This window comes from Melospiza georgiana, chromosome 6 (genome assembly GCF_028018845.1).
Source record: "Melospiza georgiana isolate bMelGeo1 chromosome 6, bMelGeo1.pri, whole genome shotgun sequence".
NCBI classification, from domain to species: Eukaryota; Metazoa; Chordata; class Aves; order Passeriformes; family Passerellidae; genus Melospiza; species Melospiza georgiana.
The window spans coordinates 58,138,739-58,154,492 of record NC_080435.1 but is presented as its reverse complement, the minus strand read 5'-3'; the positions used below and the strand labels follow the sequence as shown (position 1 = coordinate 58,154,492).

The following is a 15,754-nucleotide window of genomic DNA, read 5'->3' as shown; positions in this document are numbered from 1 at the left end:
TCATCCTGCTCATCTGTGAGCTGCAGCTTTGTAATCACAGGCATCCCTGGTGTGCCACTGATGCTGCTGATGTTTCATTTTTATGGGGTCTTTGACTTGAATTGAGCAGCTGAACTTCACCCCTTCTTGGTGAAGTAATTACCAGAATAAAAACCAATTTTTTTTGCAGATGACGCTGAAAGTTTTTGACATGTGTGCCCTAGCCATCCACATCAAGTGATGTATGTAGTGTTTGTCCTTTGTTTTGGCATTTTGATATGTGTGAGAGAGGTGAAATGGCTTTAAAAGCTTTTTGCTGGCGCCTGTGGTTTGTTGCAGACCCAGTGGTACAGGCAGAACATGATAAATTGAAACCAGACTGTTTCTTTACAGTTTGACATAGGGATGGTGATGTACAGGGCTGGGACATCTGCTAGTGCAAAACCACTGTGCTCATCACCTGTGGCCAAACCTGACACCCATGGAACTAAACTGAATTACCTGGGCTGGAGGCTGATGATTATTTTTCCCCTCAGAAAATAATTATGTGGTACAGTAATATACTTCTTACTTAAGGGTAAAGAAGCTGTGAATGAGGATTACAGGCTATACATTAACCTGGTTCTTAGTCAATGTAATGAAGTTAGTGAGTACCATTATGTGTAATCTGATTATTTTAAAGAAAATACATAAATTGCAAAGGAGGTGATGGGGCCTTAGTGACCAACTACCCTTTCTTGGCTGGATCCCTGTTGTAGTACAGATGGAGAGTGCCTCTCTTGGAGCTGGTGGAATTCTGAATTCCTACAAAAGTTTATTAAAATCAGCTGGTGTCTTTCCTGTGCTGGAATTCCTGTGACAGAAATGAGGACCTAAATTGGAACCAAGTCTGTGTGATGTACATCCTTAGCAGGCCAGATCAATGTGTTAAATGGATGTAATATCCAAGCCCAAGTTCTGGTGGATTTCAGTTCCATTTCTTCTGCAGAGAGGATGGGGAAGCAGAGCCATGGATACAGCTGTTCTTAACCACATTTTCCCTAGGCAGTTTTTCCTGGTTGTGCCCATGATTTCTTTTTTGACTTTCTGTCCTTCGTTACTCCTGATGCCACTGGTTTTTGTCTGCAGTGGGAGCCTTCATTATCCTCCCTGCAGTCCTCTTTCACTTGATCAACAAGAAGCTCTGCTGTGAAGAGAGAGCTGAGCTCCCATGCCTGGAACAATGAGAGTGAAGAAAACACTGCAAAGAAAAGTCCAGAGCTCATGAAGGCCTTGGTGAGTGTCACAGTGTTTATTACACTGCCTTTGGTGTACAGAGTCTTCTGGGAGGAGAGACACAGGCCCACTCGCTGTTTCTCAGGTTGTTTGTGTGGAAAATAGTAGGGTTTTGGGTAATAACCTCCCAAATTTGATCATGAGGATAGGTAATTACTGCCACGTTCCCATTATTCTTGTTGTCTGAAGTAATGTCTTGAAAAATGAAAGTCAACACTGGGGAAAGAAGCCCACTCCCTGCCCTGTCTGTTGTGGGAGTGTTTTGTTTATCCAGTGAGGAGCAAAATGTGAGTGTTTGAGTAACAGTTGTGCCTTTCTGCTCACAGAGGATATGCCTGTCCTGGTTTCCTTGTAGGAGCTGTTACATGCTCCTTCATGTGTTTGTTGTGTTCTGGAAATGTTATGTCTTAGGTAAACCCGTAAGTCCTGGAGTCAGAACAGCTGGGAATTTTACTATGTTAGAAAAAGAACATTTTAATTTTTCTCAGACATCAAAAATGCATCTGTTCTGGTAATGGTGGTCACTATGAATTTGGTAATTTCTTCCTGTATTTGTTTGTAAATTTGCATGTCAGAAATGTACAATCATGGAGACAGTCAGCCAAGAAGAGGCCTCAGATATCTCCCAACTGAAAGGTCTTCTTCTCAATGGTTCAGTCTTAAATCCAATGGCAGAAGAACACAATCCCAAAACACACAGCTCATCCAAGGTTGCTTTGTTCATTCTCCCTTTTGTCTCAGCCTGTCTGAGGACATGATCTGGCTGCACTTTGAGACTCCAGGGCTCATGGGCAGTTGAAAGCTTGGATGCCATCTGTGGTAGGAGCTCAGTGGGACTAATTCTTGCTAAATTCATTAGTGAGCCAGGGACAGGCACCAAAAAGGTACAAGTACAAATGGTACTTGAAATGAGTCCAGCCCACACCCCTCTCAACTGAAAGTCCTAACTTCAGTGTTTCTAAACAAAGACTATGGGGTGTTTTTTATAAGTTTCCTTCATCAATATTACTTTTAAATCTTTTTCCCCTTCTCTTTGCCTCCCATCAAGTGGTGTAAAAATGTGGCTTTTATTTCAGTTTTTAAGATGACACATCTCCCAGGAGCGTGTGGGTGTTGACATTCTATGGAGCTGTCACAGGCTATCATGTAAACATGTATTTGCAATGCTTTTTAAAATGTGAATTATTAATAAACAGAGTGGCTTGCTTTTTATTTTTTTTTTTTGTGTTTGTTGCTTCCAGGTTTTGAAGGACAAGAAATTGCTTCCCAGCTGACACTCTCGATGGCAATTTCCATTTCAGACTAAATCTCATGTGTCTGAGTGATAAACCTTTGAAAACATGGGCTTATAATGGAAACACTAAGTCAACTTTAACTACAGCTGTGCAGTGCAAGAAAAATACCAGGTACCTTAATGAGGTGCTAAATCTGATAAGGCAGAGGAATGTGTTGTAATCATTAATTACAATGGAAGCTTAGAGCTCGAGTCTGCTTTTCCCCTTCAAATAAAATCGGCTTGGCAAGTTGGAGCTGAGAGTTATTTAAAAATATCACCTCTATATTTAGTTTAAATTTCACCGTGGTGTCTTGGTACTTGTAAAGTCAATATGGAATCTGTGTGTAGGAAATGCCAATGCTTTTAAAGGACAGCAGCATGAGGGAATATATTAAACCCTGGCTAACTCAGTGTGTCATATGGCGAATGTAGAAACCTGGAGGCTGAGCCTGGGCAGGGAAGCCAGGGAAGGCTGTTTCCAGCACCCTCAGGGAGCTCTCCCAAGAGGAGTGTTGACAAGCAAGAGTTTGCTTCAGATTTGGAAATATGGCTTTGGTGGGTAGGAAGGAGCAGGATGGGGGAGCATTTGCAACATGCAGTTCATTGGTTAGCACTCACTTTTCCTCTTTTCAACTCCTTTCTTCTGAGCTGTGCATATTGCAAGGAGAGCCTCATTCCAAGGACTCTGCTGTTCTTTAACATGCAGCCCACTAAGGGTTGCTCTTCCCAGTTCTAAGTTCTCAAATTGTGGAAAGATTTTTGATTCTCCACATGTGGAATTAAGAGTGCTTAGACAATATCTATCTAATTAGGAGAGAAGGCATTTTGCATGACTTTTTGTGACATCTGCTACGGGATGAACCCCCACATGCAACAGCACAGGTAAATGAAGGCTGTGGCCTGGAAAGGGGTGCCTGGGCTCAGTGCATGAGCTGCCCCTCTTGCCCTTGGATCCAGCTGAGTTTTGAGTTATCTACCAATGAAGAAGAGAGTTGGTAGAGATACATGACGAAATCTGTCTACTTTGCAGGTGTGCAGGGTGACATTTAGAAAATCTACTGTAAAATGTCAGAGCCTTATTTTTGTTGTTGTTTTTGCTTTCCTGTATAGAACCTGACCCCAGAACAAGGCAAGTGACAGAATGAAATAGGTGCTCTCATCAATGTGGCTCTAGGATACATCTGGCTGGTTTGTTCCTGATTTAATTTTAATTGCACAGTTTGTGTCTCTATGGAGGGAGAAAGATAAGGAAAAGATCATTGTGAAAATGAAGATTTCATTGAAAACCTTTTAGGAGATTTCAAGACAAAGATTCTTAATTACTGGGACAGAACGGATGGCAGATTTTTGGTACTTTAGATTTCTGTGAGTCCTGTTCTTGGCTGTTGATCTCAATGATCAGTCCATCTCTGGAGCAGGGATGTGCTGCCTTGGTTTCTTCTCACTCAGCTGCAGGAGTCCCTTCACTGGGAGGGCTGGAACTCATCTGGACACAGCCAACCTGCATTTAGGATGCACTTGGCCCTGCTCAGAGCAGGCTGCAAGGGTAGAGAAGCTGGTAAGCACATACCTGGTAGGAAGGCAGCACAGGGCATATCTAGCTTGCTTGGCTATGCCAAAGCATGTGCAGAAGGAAGAGGGGGTGGCATGAAGCAGTCTTGGTCTTTCCAGAGTGGTGCAGAGCCTTTATAGAGGTCATGTGCAGAACTCTATAGTGAAGGAAAAACTAACTGCCTTTTCTTTAGAGTCAGCTGGAGTGGTTCCTCACAGCACTGGGGTCTTTCAGGCACTGGGACAGCGTTTATGGGAAATTGCTCCTTGAATCATCTCTCCACATAAGGAAGGAGGGATTTCCCTTGAGCAGAGGCTTGAGAGAAGTCAGTGAGGTCTCATGGGAGAACTTTTGATGTTTTGATGGTTTGGTGTCCCTGTCTATAGTGTGGATTTTGGGACTGAGAGGAGGTGGTGATGTTCCTATACATGGTGTTTATGGAGTTGGGGAGCCCTTTACTTCAAAGATTCATGGGTGAAGTGAATTTCACAGGTACCTGTGACAATGCTGGGCAAACCTTTGTGCAAAGAGCTGTAACCAACCACAGGCTTCAGTGCTGTGGCTCAAGAGAGTGAAGGTTCCTCTTTGTTCTACACGTTAGTCTTTTCATAATGATGTCACCTGAGACTGGGAAAGAAATTGTAGCTTAGTACACTGTGATTTATGTGAAAATATTCCAGTTGTGCCTTGCCTTGAACACTTGTTGAAGATGTACTCATGATGTGTGAAAACAGCATAAATATGACGAGGTTGGAAGGTAGGTTTTTCTTTTTTTTTTTTCATTTTTCCTTTTGTTTTATCAGTCTCAAGAGCACTTTCAGTTCATGTTCTCAAGCTGTTCTGCACAGCCACTGTTCCAGCCTCTAGGGCTAGCTGCACACTTAAAATAAATAAATGGAGATGCAGTTCTTATATAAACCACTCATCTCCCTTAGCCAAGGCTTTGGGGAAGGCATCAACACCTCAAACACTCAGCCAGGGATGGAATGTTAGCAGGGCTGCCTGGGTGCTGCCTTTCCTTGTCAGTGCTGCCCGGGGCCAGGCGGGCCCTGGGGACCTGTCACATGCAGTGAGTGGGACTGTCACATGCAGCAGAGGCAGAGATTCATGTTTAGAAATAAGAAACGTGGGTGAGTGTGACAGCACCAGTCTGGCTTCCTCCAAAGTTGTGGAAAACTCAGGGGTGTACTTCTCCAAAGAAACACAGCTGTGGCTGGTCCTTTTCTGATGCTGAGTACCCAGTAGCTCCACTGTCCTCAGCAAGGGCAGATTGAGAGTGAGCCTGAGGCTGTTCCTGTCACCCAGCTGGGATATGTAGCTCAGATTCCTTGACCAACCTGTGGCAGGAAGGAGAGAAGGTTGTGAAAGGGAAATTTCTCAGTGCCCACATGAAGCTGCTCTCCTAAGTAGCTTTTTCTTCCAACTGCTACAACAGAGGCACGTAGGAGGAGTGAGTGGCCATGGGACAGTTGGATTGCTACTACTGATGTTGGATGAGCCTGGTTTGCAACAAGCTGAATTAAATGGAGGATTAGAGTAGCTGAGGGAGCAGTTCCTGAGTCAGTAGGGACAACTGCCTGCTCAGATCTATGGCTCCAAATTCCTTTAAATTTGGGCTTTCCCCAGTGACCCCTCAGCCTCCCAGCATTTCTGGCTGGACCGGTGGTTGACTTAGAAGTGAGGGGAGTTGGAAACTACAGACTCAGTGTCCTAGGGTGATGTTATGATGTTTGTATCCCCATTCATGTGTTCTGTTTATGCTGGATATTATGTTCTGTGCCTTCAAGACTGGCTCTGAAGAGTGAAAGCTTTGTTTGGGTTTCTTATCAGCCGCTCTCCCATGACTGGCAGGACACAGAGACGGGGCAGTACATGGTGCTGCTTTTGCTTTTTGCTTTGCTTCTGCTTGCTCTTGCTTCTGCTTATGAGTTAGTTTAGCTAAACAGTCCAAATTTCTTCCTGGACTTTTCCTTTCCTTTTTGAGCACCACTCGAGCCTGCTCCGGGCTGGGGCCTGGCAAACCCCGAGAGTTTGCACCTTGTGGCCCAGCGGGGCCTACTCTGGGCAGCAGCTGCCCCAGCGCTGAGGGACTGAGAACAGAGCGAGCACCCCCAGAGAGACTTTCTGAATTTGTCATCTTTTTCAGAGTGGTGACAGAGTGGTGTCACCCAGTATTGTTCATTCTGTGTGCTGGGGGTGCTGTGCCTGTTAAATAAACAGGTTCTTTCCACTTCTCTCTGAGGAATCATTTCTGACCTGGTTGTGGGGGCAGGAGCTGTGTGGGTTTGCTTTCTGGAGGGGCCCCATTTGGAGGTTTTCTCCCAGATTTGCCCTAAACCAGGACACTCAGCCACATGTGCACACAAAGATGGATTACCAGGAATCATCCACTGTGTTTTTGTCTCCCAAACTGCCTGCACTGCTCTTGGTGGTCCACACAGAGCAATTCCCACAGGCTCTGTAAGGGTGGAGTGTGTGCGTGGGGGAAGGAGTAACAGGAACTGGGTGACTCCTCTAAATGTTTCTAAAATAACTTCATTTTGTTAAACAGCTAGACATGCTCTCCCACTGCTCATTTCCATGCAAGAAATTGCTCTGATTGACCCTGGTTTGTTCACTTGCTGCAAACTGGGTAGCACAATTGCAGGCAGGGTGCAGTCTATGGGATCTGCTCTAGGGAGCAGCTTGACAGCACAGGTGGGTGGGTTGGAGTGCTGGTGTAAATTGGTGTTTCTCCAGCCCTTTGAACTTATGATTTCCTTTTGGCTATTCTGTCTTCATGCAAGCTGGAGAATGGCAGCAGCTCAATTACAGAACTTGCTGTAATTTCTGACTGCAGGTTTCTCCTTTCATTCCCCTAATCCAGTAATTACAGATGTTTCTCACTCTTTCAGCCTGAAAGAGCACAGTTGCCACTACTAACACCACTTTTCTAATACTCCAATGATTTTTGAATTTCTTTATGCCCTTTATGTAACCCTCGGCTGGAGAAGTATAAATGAAGTTATTCATTGCTGCTTTTTGTGCAGCCATGGAACATTTAGGGGCTTTTTTGTGCCTCTGGTGACAAGTAGCTCTTTAAATGCAAAGGGCTTTATTTTGATTTGAAGGATGTGACTGCCTTCATGGAGTGACTCTGGATTTATCACCAGTGCCAAGTCAAAATCTGGCTCACCTGAATATCCAAACAAAATATTATGGCCAGGGAGATGTTGCCACCTTCTCTCCTGAAATTCCCCCAGGTTTTGTATTAATATTTTGGTGGCAATAATATCTATCTGGGCATTCACAGATTCTTTGCTCTCTGGGTGCCCTGGATTTACAAGAGATGAACACCTCTGATTTCAGTAGTTCTTACAATCTAGGAAAAATGGAGTTATGAAGAGGTCAGTGTAGGAAATCACCATCAGCTCCTCATCCCCACTGCTGTAGGAGCTTTTGAGCAAAATATTTGAATCCTGGTCTTCCAGATACTTTTTTTTTTTAATTTTTTTTTTGCTTGAATTTGTCATCACATACTCTGTATGATGGAGAGACTTGGGTTTTTGAAAAAAGTTCCACAATTCTGAACGATAAATGTCACATTTGCATAATTCCTTTTTTCCTTCTACCTCTTTCCTCTTCTCCCCATCCCACTGAAGCAGTGAAGATCAGTAAATTTTTGCCATTGTTATTGACAAAAGGAGAGCACTGAACAAAGGAATGAAAAGAAAGTAGGGGCTAAATATCCTGATCAAAACCACTTTTGTCATTTGTGCATCAATTTTTACAACTAATTTGGCACAGCATCACTAGAGCGCTGCCTGCAAAGAGATGAGATGATTTGGGAGTGAGAAATAAGTCTGCAGGCTTCCTGTGCGTGGGCTGAGCCCCGTGCAGCCGGGTACATTGCTGTCTGCCTGAGCTCATCTTTGTTTTCTCTCCCCCATTCTGGGGCTTGCAGGACCAGGGCTCTGCAGCAGTGGCTTTATTGCTGTGTTGATTTGTAACCCGTGAATGTTTCCAATGAGATGTGTCTAATTTATTGGCATAAACCATTAGATTTTCCTTCAGTACCCTGGAGTTTCTGATTCACCAGCTGAAAACTATTATCACAGAGCACATAATCACTTAGAAAGTGCCTCTGTCTTCTCTTTCTTTGTGTGTTAAATCCAACCACATAAATAGCAATTTTATAGCACAAAATGGGCCAAAAAGGTACCAGATGTTCTGTATTTCTGTTTTGTTTCTCCCTTAGGGCAGTTTGGTCAGTAATGATGCTCACAGCTGATGTGAACTTTGGGCACTGTCTGTGAACTTCCCTCATAACACTTCTGCAAGAAGCTCCAACCCTCTGAACAGTTTCAAGTGCACAGGCTGGGCTTGGCACTGTGACAATTTCAGCTGGAAATACATTTTCATCATAGTAATGTTTGGTGAGAGTGTAAGGGCTTTGCAAGCATCTTGTTAGATACAATTCTGGCAACTGCAAGGGGAGCAGAGAGTCCAGATTGTTCCCAGAACCAGGATAGAGGATTTCTTGGCCCAGTGTTGCTGCTGCCTGCCTTCATCTGAGTACATTTCTAATCTACCCTCTGCTATTTTATGTGTGTATTTTAATTGGGTTCTAGCCTGAAAGGAACATCAGGCTCATTACAGTTTTCAGTAGCTCAAAAAATCTTCTCTCTCCAAGGCTTCCTTATTTCCCCCTTCTGTGAACAGCAAAATGTCCTTAGCTTTAGCACAGATCCTTGATGTTCTGGGCATCAGCTTAGATTCACACCTTGTTTCAGGGCATAGCTTCATGCAGGGTCAGTCACACTGCTCTTCTTCAACATCCACACAAATAAAGCTCCTGCTCATGGATATAACCCATTTTCAGCCTGTGTTCTGCCTGTAAGTGAGGGGTTTGGTAGAAAACTTCTCCAAGGGCCACACGAAAACAGAGTGAAGAAAAGGAAGTTTGTGCCTACACCCTGCAACAGCTTGAATAAAGGAAACATTAAGAAATGCACAACTGAAGGCACTTTTTTTAGGAACCTACCTATCAAGAAGATTGAAAGACACTTTGGGAATATTACAAACCTCTGCATTGTGGTCGTGTCTGAAATTCTGGTAATAGTCTACTTTTTTTAGCAATATAGTAATTGCACCTCTCAATGGGAATGCTACTCAGGAATAATGATCTTATCAAGACAAGGGAATATAGATTGTAGTAAAGGTTATGATGGTTTCTGTGAGAGGCTTAACATTGATCTCTTTAGCTATCTGATTTTCCAGGAGAGGAAAAAAAAAACCCTAACCACTTTGAGTTTTGCATGTGATTTGGTGTGAAAATTCTTATGGGTGGTTTTAGAAGATGGAACTTGAAGTAAATTTGCTAAACTGCTTTTTTCCCCTCTCTCTTGTTTCATGAATACTTTTAAAAAGAAATGGATGTTTTTTCCTATTTCCCACACATTTTATGCTTCTCTCAGTTCTTTTAGGCTTTTTTTTTTCTTCTTCTAATGCAAGTCAAAACTGTTAGAGAAATCAAAAGTAAAAATCCGTTATGTTGAAAAGGCCACGTTGTGAAATATATCATAAACATGCTGTTGGAGCAGTGTCTCCTAATTAATGGAGAGAGCTCCTGGGAAACAGCAAGCCTGTAACACAGCTCAGCCCCCTTTGATCCTCTGGTGAATTTGTAAAATCGTTGCCCGCCTAAACTTGTCTGCAGCTTGTTACACGTTTTACCCATCTGCTGCAAGAACAAAAATAAACCATTTATAATTCAGCTGAACTCCAGTTGTTCAGCATATCACTGACTCTGGAGTCTTTAGTAAGAGGATGGTAGGAAAAGCAAAGCAAAGGTGAAGCAGAGTCAGGCACGCTGGAAAAGACATTGCTTTTGCCTCTAGAGATTGTGTAGGCACTGGGTTGCACGTTGCACGTGTGAGTTGCGGGTATTACTGCAAAATGGTTTACATTTTTTGGTGAAATACATATCTATTGTCTATAAACTGAAATCAAACCACTTGTTGGGGTTCCTAGGATTCAATGAAATGTCCTAGGCTTGGTAGAGTTGTGCATGTGTGTACATGTATCATGTTTCCCCACAACCTACAGGCAGCTGCTTGCTATATGAAAGTTCATGTTCAAGTTCTATTTGCTGCTTCGGTTGACTGAGTGACCACATCCAAGCCCTGCAGGTGGGTCTAGATCACTGCTCTACTTCCCTTACTGAAGCAAAATCTTTCCTTGAAAGCTGCCTCCAGCTTTATGGTTGTGGTACCAACCTCCCTGTGTCACTCTGTGATGCAGCCAGCCAGAAGTGGGGTAGCTCTGTTGGAGCAATCAGGGGTTAGCTCCAAAATCTAATAACAAGAGGAGCTAACTATTGCCCATGCAAATATCAGAGGGCTATGTTCTGTTGATTTTTAGAACAGATCAGCACTTCATTTCAGCACCCATATGCTTTATCTCCATCACTTCTGGATGCCTGCATCCCTCTGAGGGCCACTGCTGCCATGAGACAGAGGGAGAGCACTGTGAGGTTTTCCTTTCATCAGAAACCAGAGTTTCATTTGCTCTTGCCTGTAAATAAATGCCATGTTAAAAATGTATCCAATATCTAGCACTTACCCTCCAGAGCTCTTCCATGCCTGGGAGAGTCTCCTTGTTTCAAGTATCATCTCCTCCCAGTGACTTCTCTTGTGCTGTGCTTTACCAGTACCCAATCCACATTATGCTGCAAATGGCTTGTTTGGAGCCTGTAATCTCTTTTAGTCTTTGAGAAAATCAATTGCACAAAGCAGAGAGGCTTTGCCAAAGGCAGAGTTGGAAAGAGGAGAGCCAGGGAAGGGAACAGCTCACCTGGGAGGTGAGGCTGTGGTACTGTCTGCTCCTTGCCAAAGATTTAATGCATGGCAGGGAGCTTTACCTGGATCCCAGGGGCTGAGCTGAGGGCTGGAGCTGCCAGATGGATGCTGGAACAGTCTGTGCCCTGAGCCCAGGGAGTTTGTGACAGCCACAGCTCTTAAAATGCCTTTAGTAACCCACATTCATTTACTGCCCTTGTTAGGGCTGCAATTCAGAGCACAAGCTGAAGCTGACAATAAACCTGCTGGAAGTGTCTGCAGCATAAATGAACATCACTGAACAAAATTATTTGGCACAGGTGTTTTAAAAGCTAAAGTCTTCCTAAGTCACTGATCTCATGTCTAGAGGAGCTGCTCACCAAGCAAAGTGGGATCTCCTTAGCTCCATTTAAAATCCACAACACTGAAATTCCCACTGCATTTCCCTGGAGATCATTTCAGAAGGTAATACACATTGCTGCTGAGCTTATTTTCTTACTATTACACCATATTTTACCCTTTTATACTTTGATTGCTTTTAGACCTCTCAATTCAACAAGACATTCATATTTATTTTGAAGCTTCTTTTTAGCTGTCTTCTAGTCTAAAATCTGCACCTATTTAATTCGTTCTTCCTAAACCCATCATCCTATTTGAAGGTTTCTCCTTCTCAGAGTTCCTAAAAGAATGTCTGTCTTGTGATACTGTGGGAAGATGTATATTGGGCAAAAAGGCATGCTAACTTTCTGCAAGTTATGTTTTTACTTAGAGTTTAGATGAATTTTGAGAAAGCATCATATTGAGATGACACCAGTGCTTTTGTTAACTTGCTTCTGTTCTCAGTAATTTTGTACCTGTAATATTACACCTCCTCTGTTTGGCTTTATTTTTTTTTTTTTTCATTTCTGTGAGTGGCAAAACAGCTCTGGGCTATGGGCAGAGAGAGTTTCTTCATAGATTTTCTGGAGCAAAGCTTTTGAGATGCTTGTCTGCCATGGGCTGCTACTGCAAGCTTTAGGCCTGTCATTTTCATCATTCAGAGCATAATTCTCCCCAAATTATCCTCCCTTCAGTTTTCTCACCTGTTCATGCTAATGCTAAGGAAATTGGGACAGGAGGTTAATTGAGATTTTTGATTACAGGTTGCTTTTTCCTTTTTTTCCCTCAGGTCTGTTGACAGCTGTAACCAGAGTGTGTGCACTTCAAAAAGTTACTTGTGTTCCAAGGTTCTGTGTTCTTATTTTTATCTTAGGTTTAGCAATAGAATAAAAGCTTTCCATATCTCTGCAGGAATATGGGCAATTTGTCCATCATTTCTGGATTTCTGGTAGTATTCTCAATGGATAGAAGTGCTTGTTCCATTTCCCCCTCTCAGTTCTAGTCATCTCACATAGATAGTGTGTTGACAGGTGTTGATGGACAAGCAATTTACAGTAATTTCTTATTCTGTAGCTCCCCGAATTGTAAGTGACATGCTGGCAAAGCTGAACAACTGATCACCAGACACTGGCATAGTGTTAAACATGGCTTCTGAGGCTGCTCACAATTTCCTCCAGCCACTGTCTACTTGGATGTCTCAAGTATATGAAGCAATCCAGCAAGCAGGAGACTCCATATCTGCCTCTCTGCTGAATCTGAGTGGAGTGGGTCGGAAGCCAGAAGGAGAAAGGACCCGGGACTTGGAGAATAATGGAGGAGTTTATGAGGATTATTCTGAGGAATTAGATGATGAACAGGACCTGGACCTTTGGGATGAGGACTATTTCTACCCTAGAGATGACAGCTACATTGGAGGCCCTGATCTTGCTTCACAAAACCTCCCTCAAGGCTCTGACATGGATCCACAGAGGCACAAAGGGGTTAAAACCACCAGCACCTTGCCAGAGCAGTGCACTGAAAGCAGCAGGACCTTGACAGCCAATGGATCCTACTGGATGAGTGAGGATCTCCAGCCTCCTGATCGGCTTCCTCCCATTGCTGAGGAAGAAGGTGAGCCCTCCTGGAGGATGGGAGCCCATGAGCACAGCCTCAGCTTGGGGGGCTTCTTGCACAGTGCCAATGGCACGGCACGCTGTGCAGGTAAGCAGCTGGCACCACCCTGACAGCATTACCCAGGCCTTTCTGCTGTTGGTTTCATTTAGTTGCTAATCTGCTCAGTGTGTTCTGTATTGTCTCTGTTTCCCACAGCTAAAATAAAACTCCCCAAATCCCAAAGAAAAAAAAAAATCCTAACCTTTCCAACCCTTCCCTTGTTTGTGAGACTAATCTCACTGAAAGAATTGGAGATCTCTGGGGTGAAATGCTGTGTATTAGAGGACAATCCTGTGTATTAGAAGGCAATCAGGCCCTGCTGCTGTAGCAAGGAGTATTTTGCTTCCCTCCCTGTTCAGTTTCTGGTAGCAGGACCCTTCAAAGGGAATGTTTAGCCTTAAGCCTTCGCTTTGAGAACCATCTGCCTTTGCGTCATTGCTATTAAAGATATATATATATATATATATTTATATATATATATATATGTAATCTCAAACCTTGTTTCTTTGTGCCAGGAATCTCAAGATGTTACTGTGCCATGTGCTGTGAAATGCTGTACCAAAAAGCCAGCCGTATCTCATGATTTTATGGATGAAAGGCTCCCAAATCACTTTCCTCCCCTCCCACCGCCCCCACAGGCTTTTCAAACAAGACTGAAGAGACAGCAGGCAGGAGATTATGGGAAGGAGAACGGAGTTTGATATTTTCAGTTTTAAATAGGCCTAACTATGACTTCTGATCTTTAAATGACAGCAGGAGTGTTTTCAGGGGATTGTGCCCAGGACTGAGTGTCAGCCACATGACTTGTGCTCGCTCAGTGTTACCACAAGCGTGGCTGGAGATTTCCTGGCTCACAGAGAGAGGTCTGATGGTGACACAGGTCCTGACTACACCCAGGGAAACTGCAGTCCTGCTGACACCATCCTTGGGTCTTGTTGGCACAAAGCTGCTCTTAACAAACATCCTAGGAATGGGAATGAGGGTGGAAGGAGGATGGGGGAACTGGGTTCTGCAATGTGGAGCTGATGAAGAACTCGAGGCTCACTGAGGATCTACAGAATTTGGCTTCAAATATCTAATTTTTTTTTAAGCAGGTGGTAAATGCTCTTGAAAATGTCTGTTTTATTATGACCAGGAGCTTTTCTTCACTCTTGGCTTCTAGGGAAGTCTTACATATTTAGCCTTTTCTGTGCAGACTGTGGAAGATCAGCCTGTTTGTTTTTGTATTTAACAGGAGTATCAGACTGAGAGGGTATAAACCTTGATGGTGCTCTTTAATGACTGTAAAATTAGCTCTTTTCTTTATTGCTATTTCTCACTCTGTTATGGCCAGGGAGTAAATAATTAAAAAGCTCTTTTGGTCTAGCTGTTCTGCCTCCCAAACTGGGACTGCTTGTTTAGTATTCCAAATGAAAGATTGCCAGTTCTCAGAGTTGAATCTCTTGGAGCCCTGTCCCTCCTTTCTGGTACCCCTGGGCATTGCCTGGGCAATATCCTGCCCCAGGGTTTATCCATGGGCACTGAGCCAGTGCTGCAGGGTGGGTTTGTGTGTGTGCTTGGACTGTGTGACCAGTGTGGCCACAGAAATCATGGAGCAGGGCACAAAGTGTCCATTCAGGGGGTGCTGGGGCTGTGGATCCTCCTGGACAAGTGCTGCCCTGTGGTATTTTGGCGTTCCCAGGATGATGGAGGAATTGATGAATCTGACTCCATGTTCTTAGAAGGCTTATATTAGATTAGATTATACAATACTATACTATATTATACTATACTATATTATACTAATCTATACTATACTAAAACTATACTAAAGAATAGAGAATGGATACTTATAGAAGGCTTGACAAGATACTAATGAAAAACACATGACCTCTTCCAGAGCCCCGACACAGCCTGACCGTGATTGGTCATTAAGTAAAAACAATTCACATGAAACCAATCAAACAACCACCTGTTGGATAAACACTCTCCAAACACATTGCAAAGCAGCAAAACACAAGAGAAACAATCAGATAATTATTGTTTTCATTCTTCTCTGAGGCTTCTCAGCTTCCCAGGAGAGGAAATCCTGGCAAAGAGATTTTTCAGAAAATATATGACAGTGACACTGTCCTAGGCCACAACCTGCAGAGCCTGGACCCCTGAGCCTCAGGAGGGGCTGTTGGAGCAACCCACAGCAAATCCTGGGGCTCAGCGGGTCCAAAGGCAGCATTCCCAGGGCAGCTCCCTGTCCCTGTCCCTTGCTCACAGTGGGTGGATGAAAGCTGGCGAGCTCTCAGGGAAATGGAGCCCAGGAAGGAGCTGCTGTCCTGGTCAGAGCTTTTGTCACCTGCAGAGACCTCTGAGAAAAAGATTTCTTAGGGGTAGGTGATGAACCATATGGAGCTCCTGATGAGAGACTTAGTGACAGACAGATGTGGGAGTGACCCATCCCTGCAGCTCAAGGGAGGGTCTCTCTGGACATCTCTCCCAGTGAGAGCAGGTCCTGGTCAAGCTGCTGTTTGACTCTCTCCATATTTTTTGGCTTTCCTTCTCCCTAACCTTCCTGGAGCCACTGTGGGCTGGAAGGTTGGCCCCATGGAGCCCCCAGCACCTACAGTGCTGCTTCCCAGAGCTCTCTGCTTGCACACCAGGCACTTCAGGGAGCACTGCTCAGCTTTTTGCACCTCAGGGAATGTCATTCCAAATGGTCTCAGACAGAGTTTAATCTTTTTATCTCTGCAATGTGCTGCACAAAGGGCCAGCCAATGGTCTCAAAACTTCATAGTCACAAAAGTTGGCTGTTTGAAGGTTACAGGGTTGGGAACTGATACCTTTTTCTCT

General features: G+C 43.9%; 1 protein-coding gene across 2 annotated transcripts in view; it reads left to right on the top strand.

Annotated features, from left to right (window-relative positions):
- Positions 1 to 15,754, top strand: part of SYT16 (synaptotagmin 16) — a 109,660-nt gene that overhangs the window by 48,557 nt on the left and 45,349 nt on the right. Inside the window, exons 2-4 of one of the 2 annotated variants that reach the window (XM_058026518.1) lie at positions 1,108 to 1,254; positions 2,496 to 2,660; positions 12,353 to 12,979. In XM_058026518.1, coding sequence (XP_057882501.1) covers positions 12,424 to 12,979 — 556 coding nt within the window. In that variant the 5' untranslated portion in view covers positions 1,108 to 1,254; positions 2,496 to 2,660; positions 12,353 to 12,423. The remainder of the gene's footprint in view (positions 1 to 1,107; positions 1,255 to 2,495; positions 2,661 to 12,352; positions 12,980 to 15,754) is intronic. The other variant, XM_058026520.1, reaches the window with a different exon arrangement.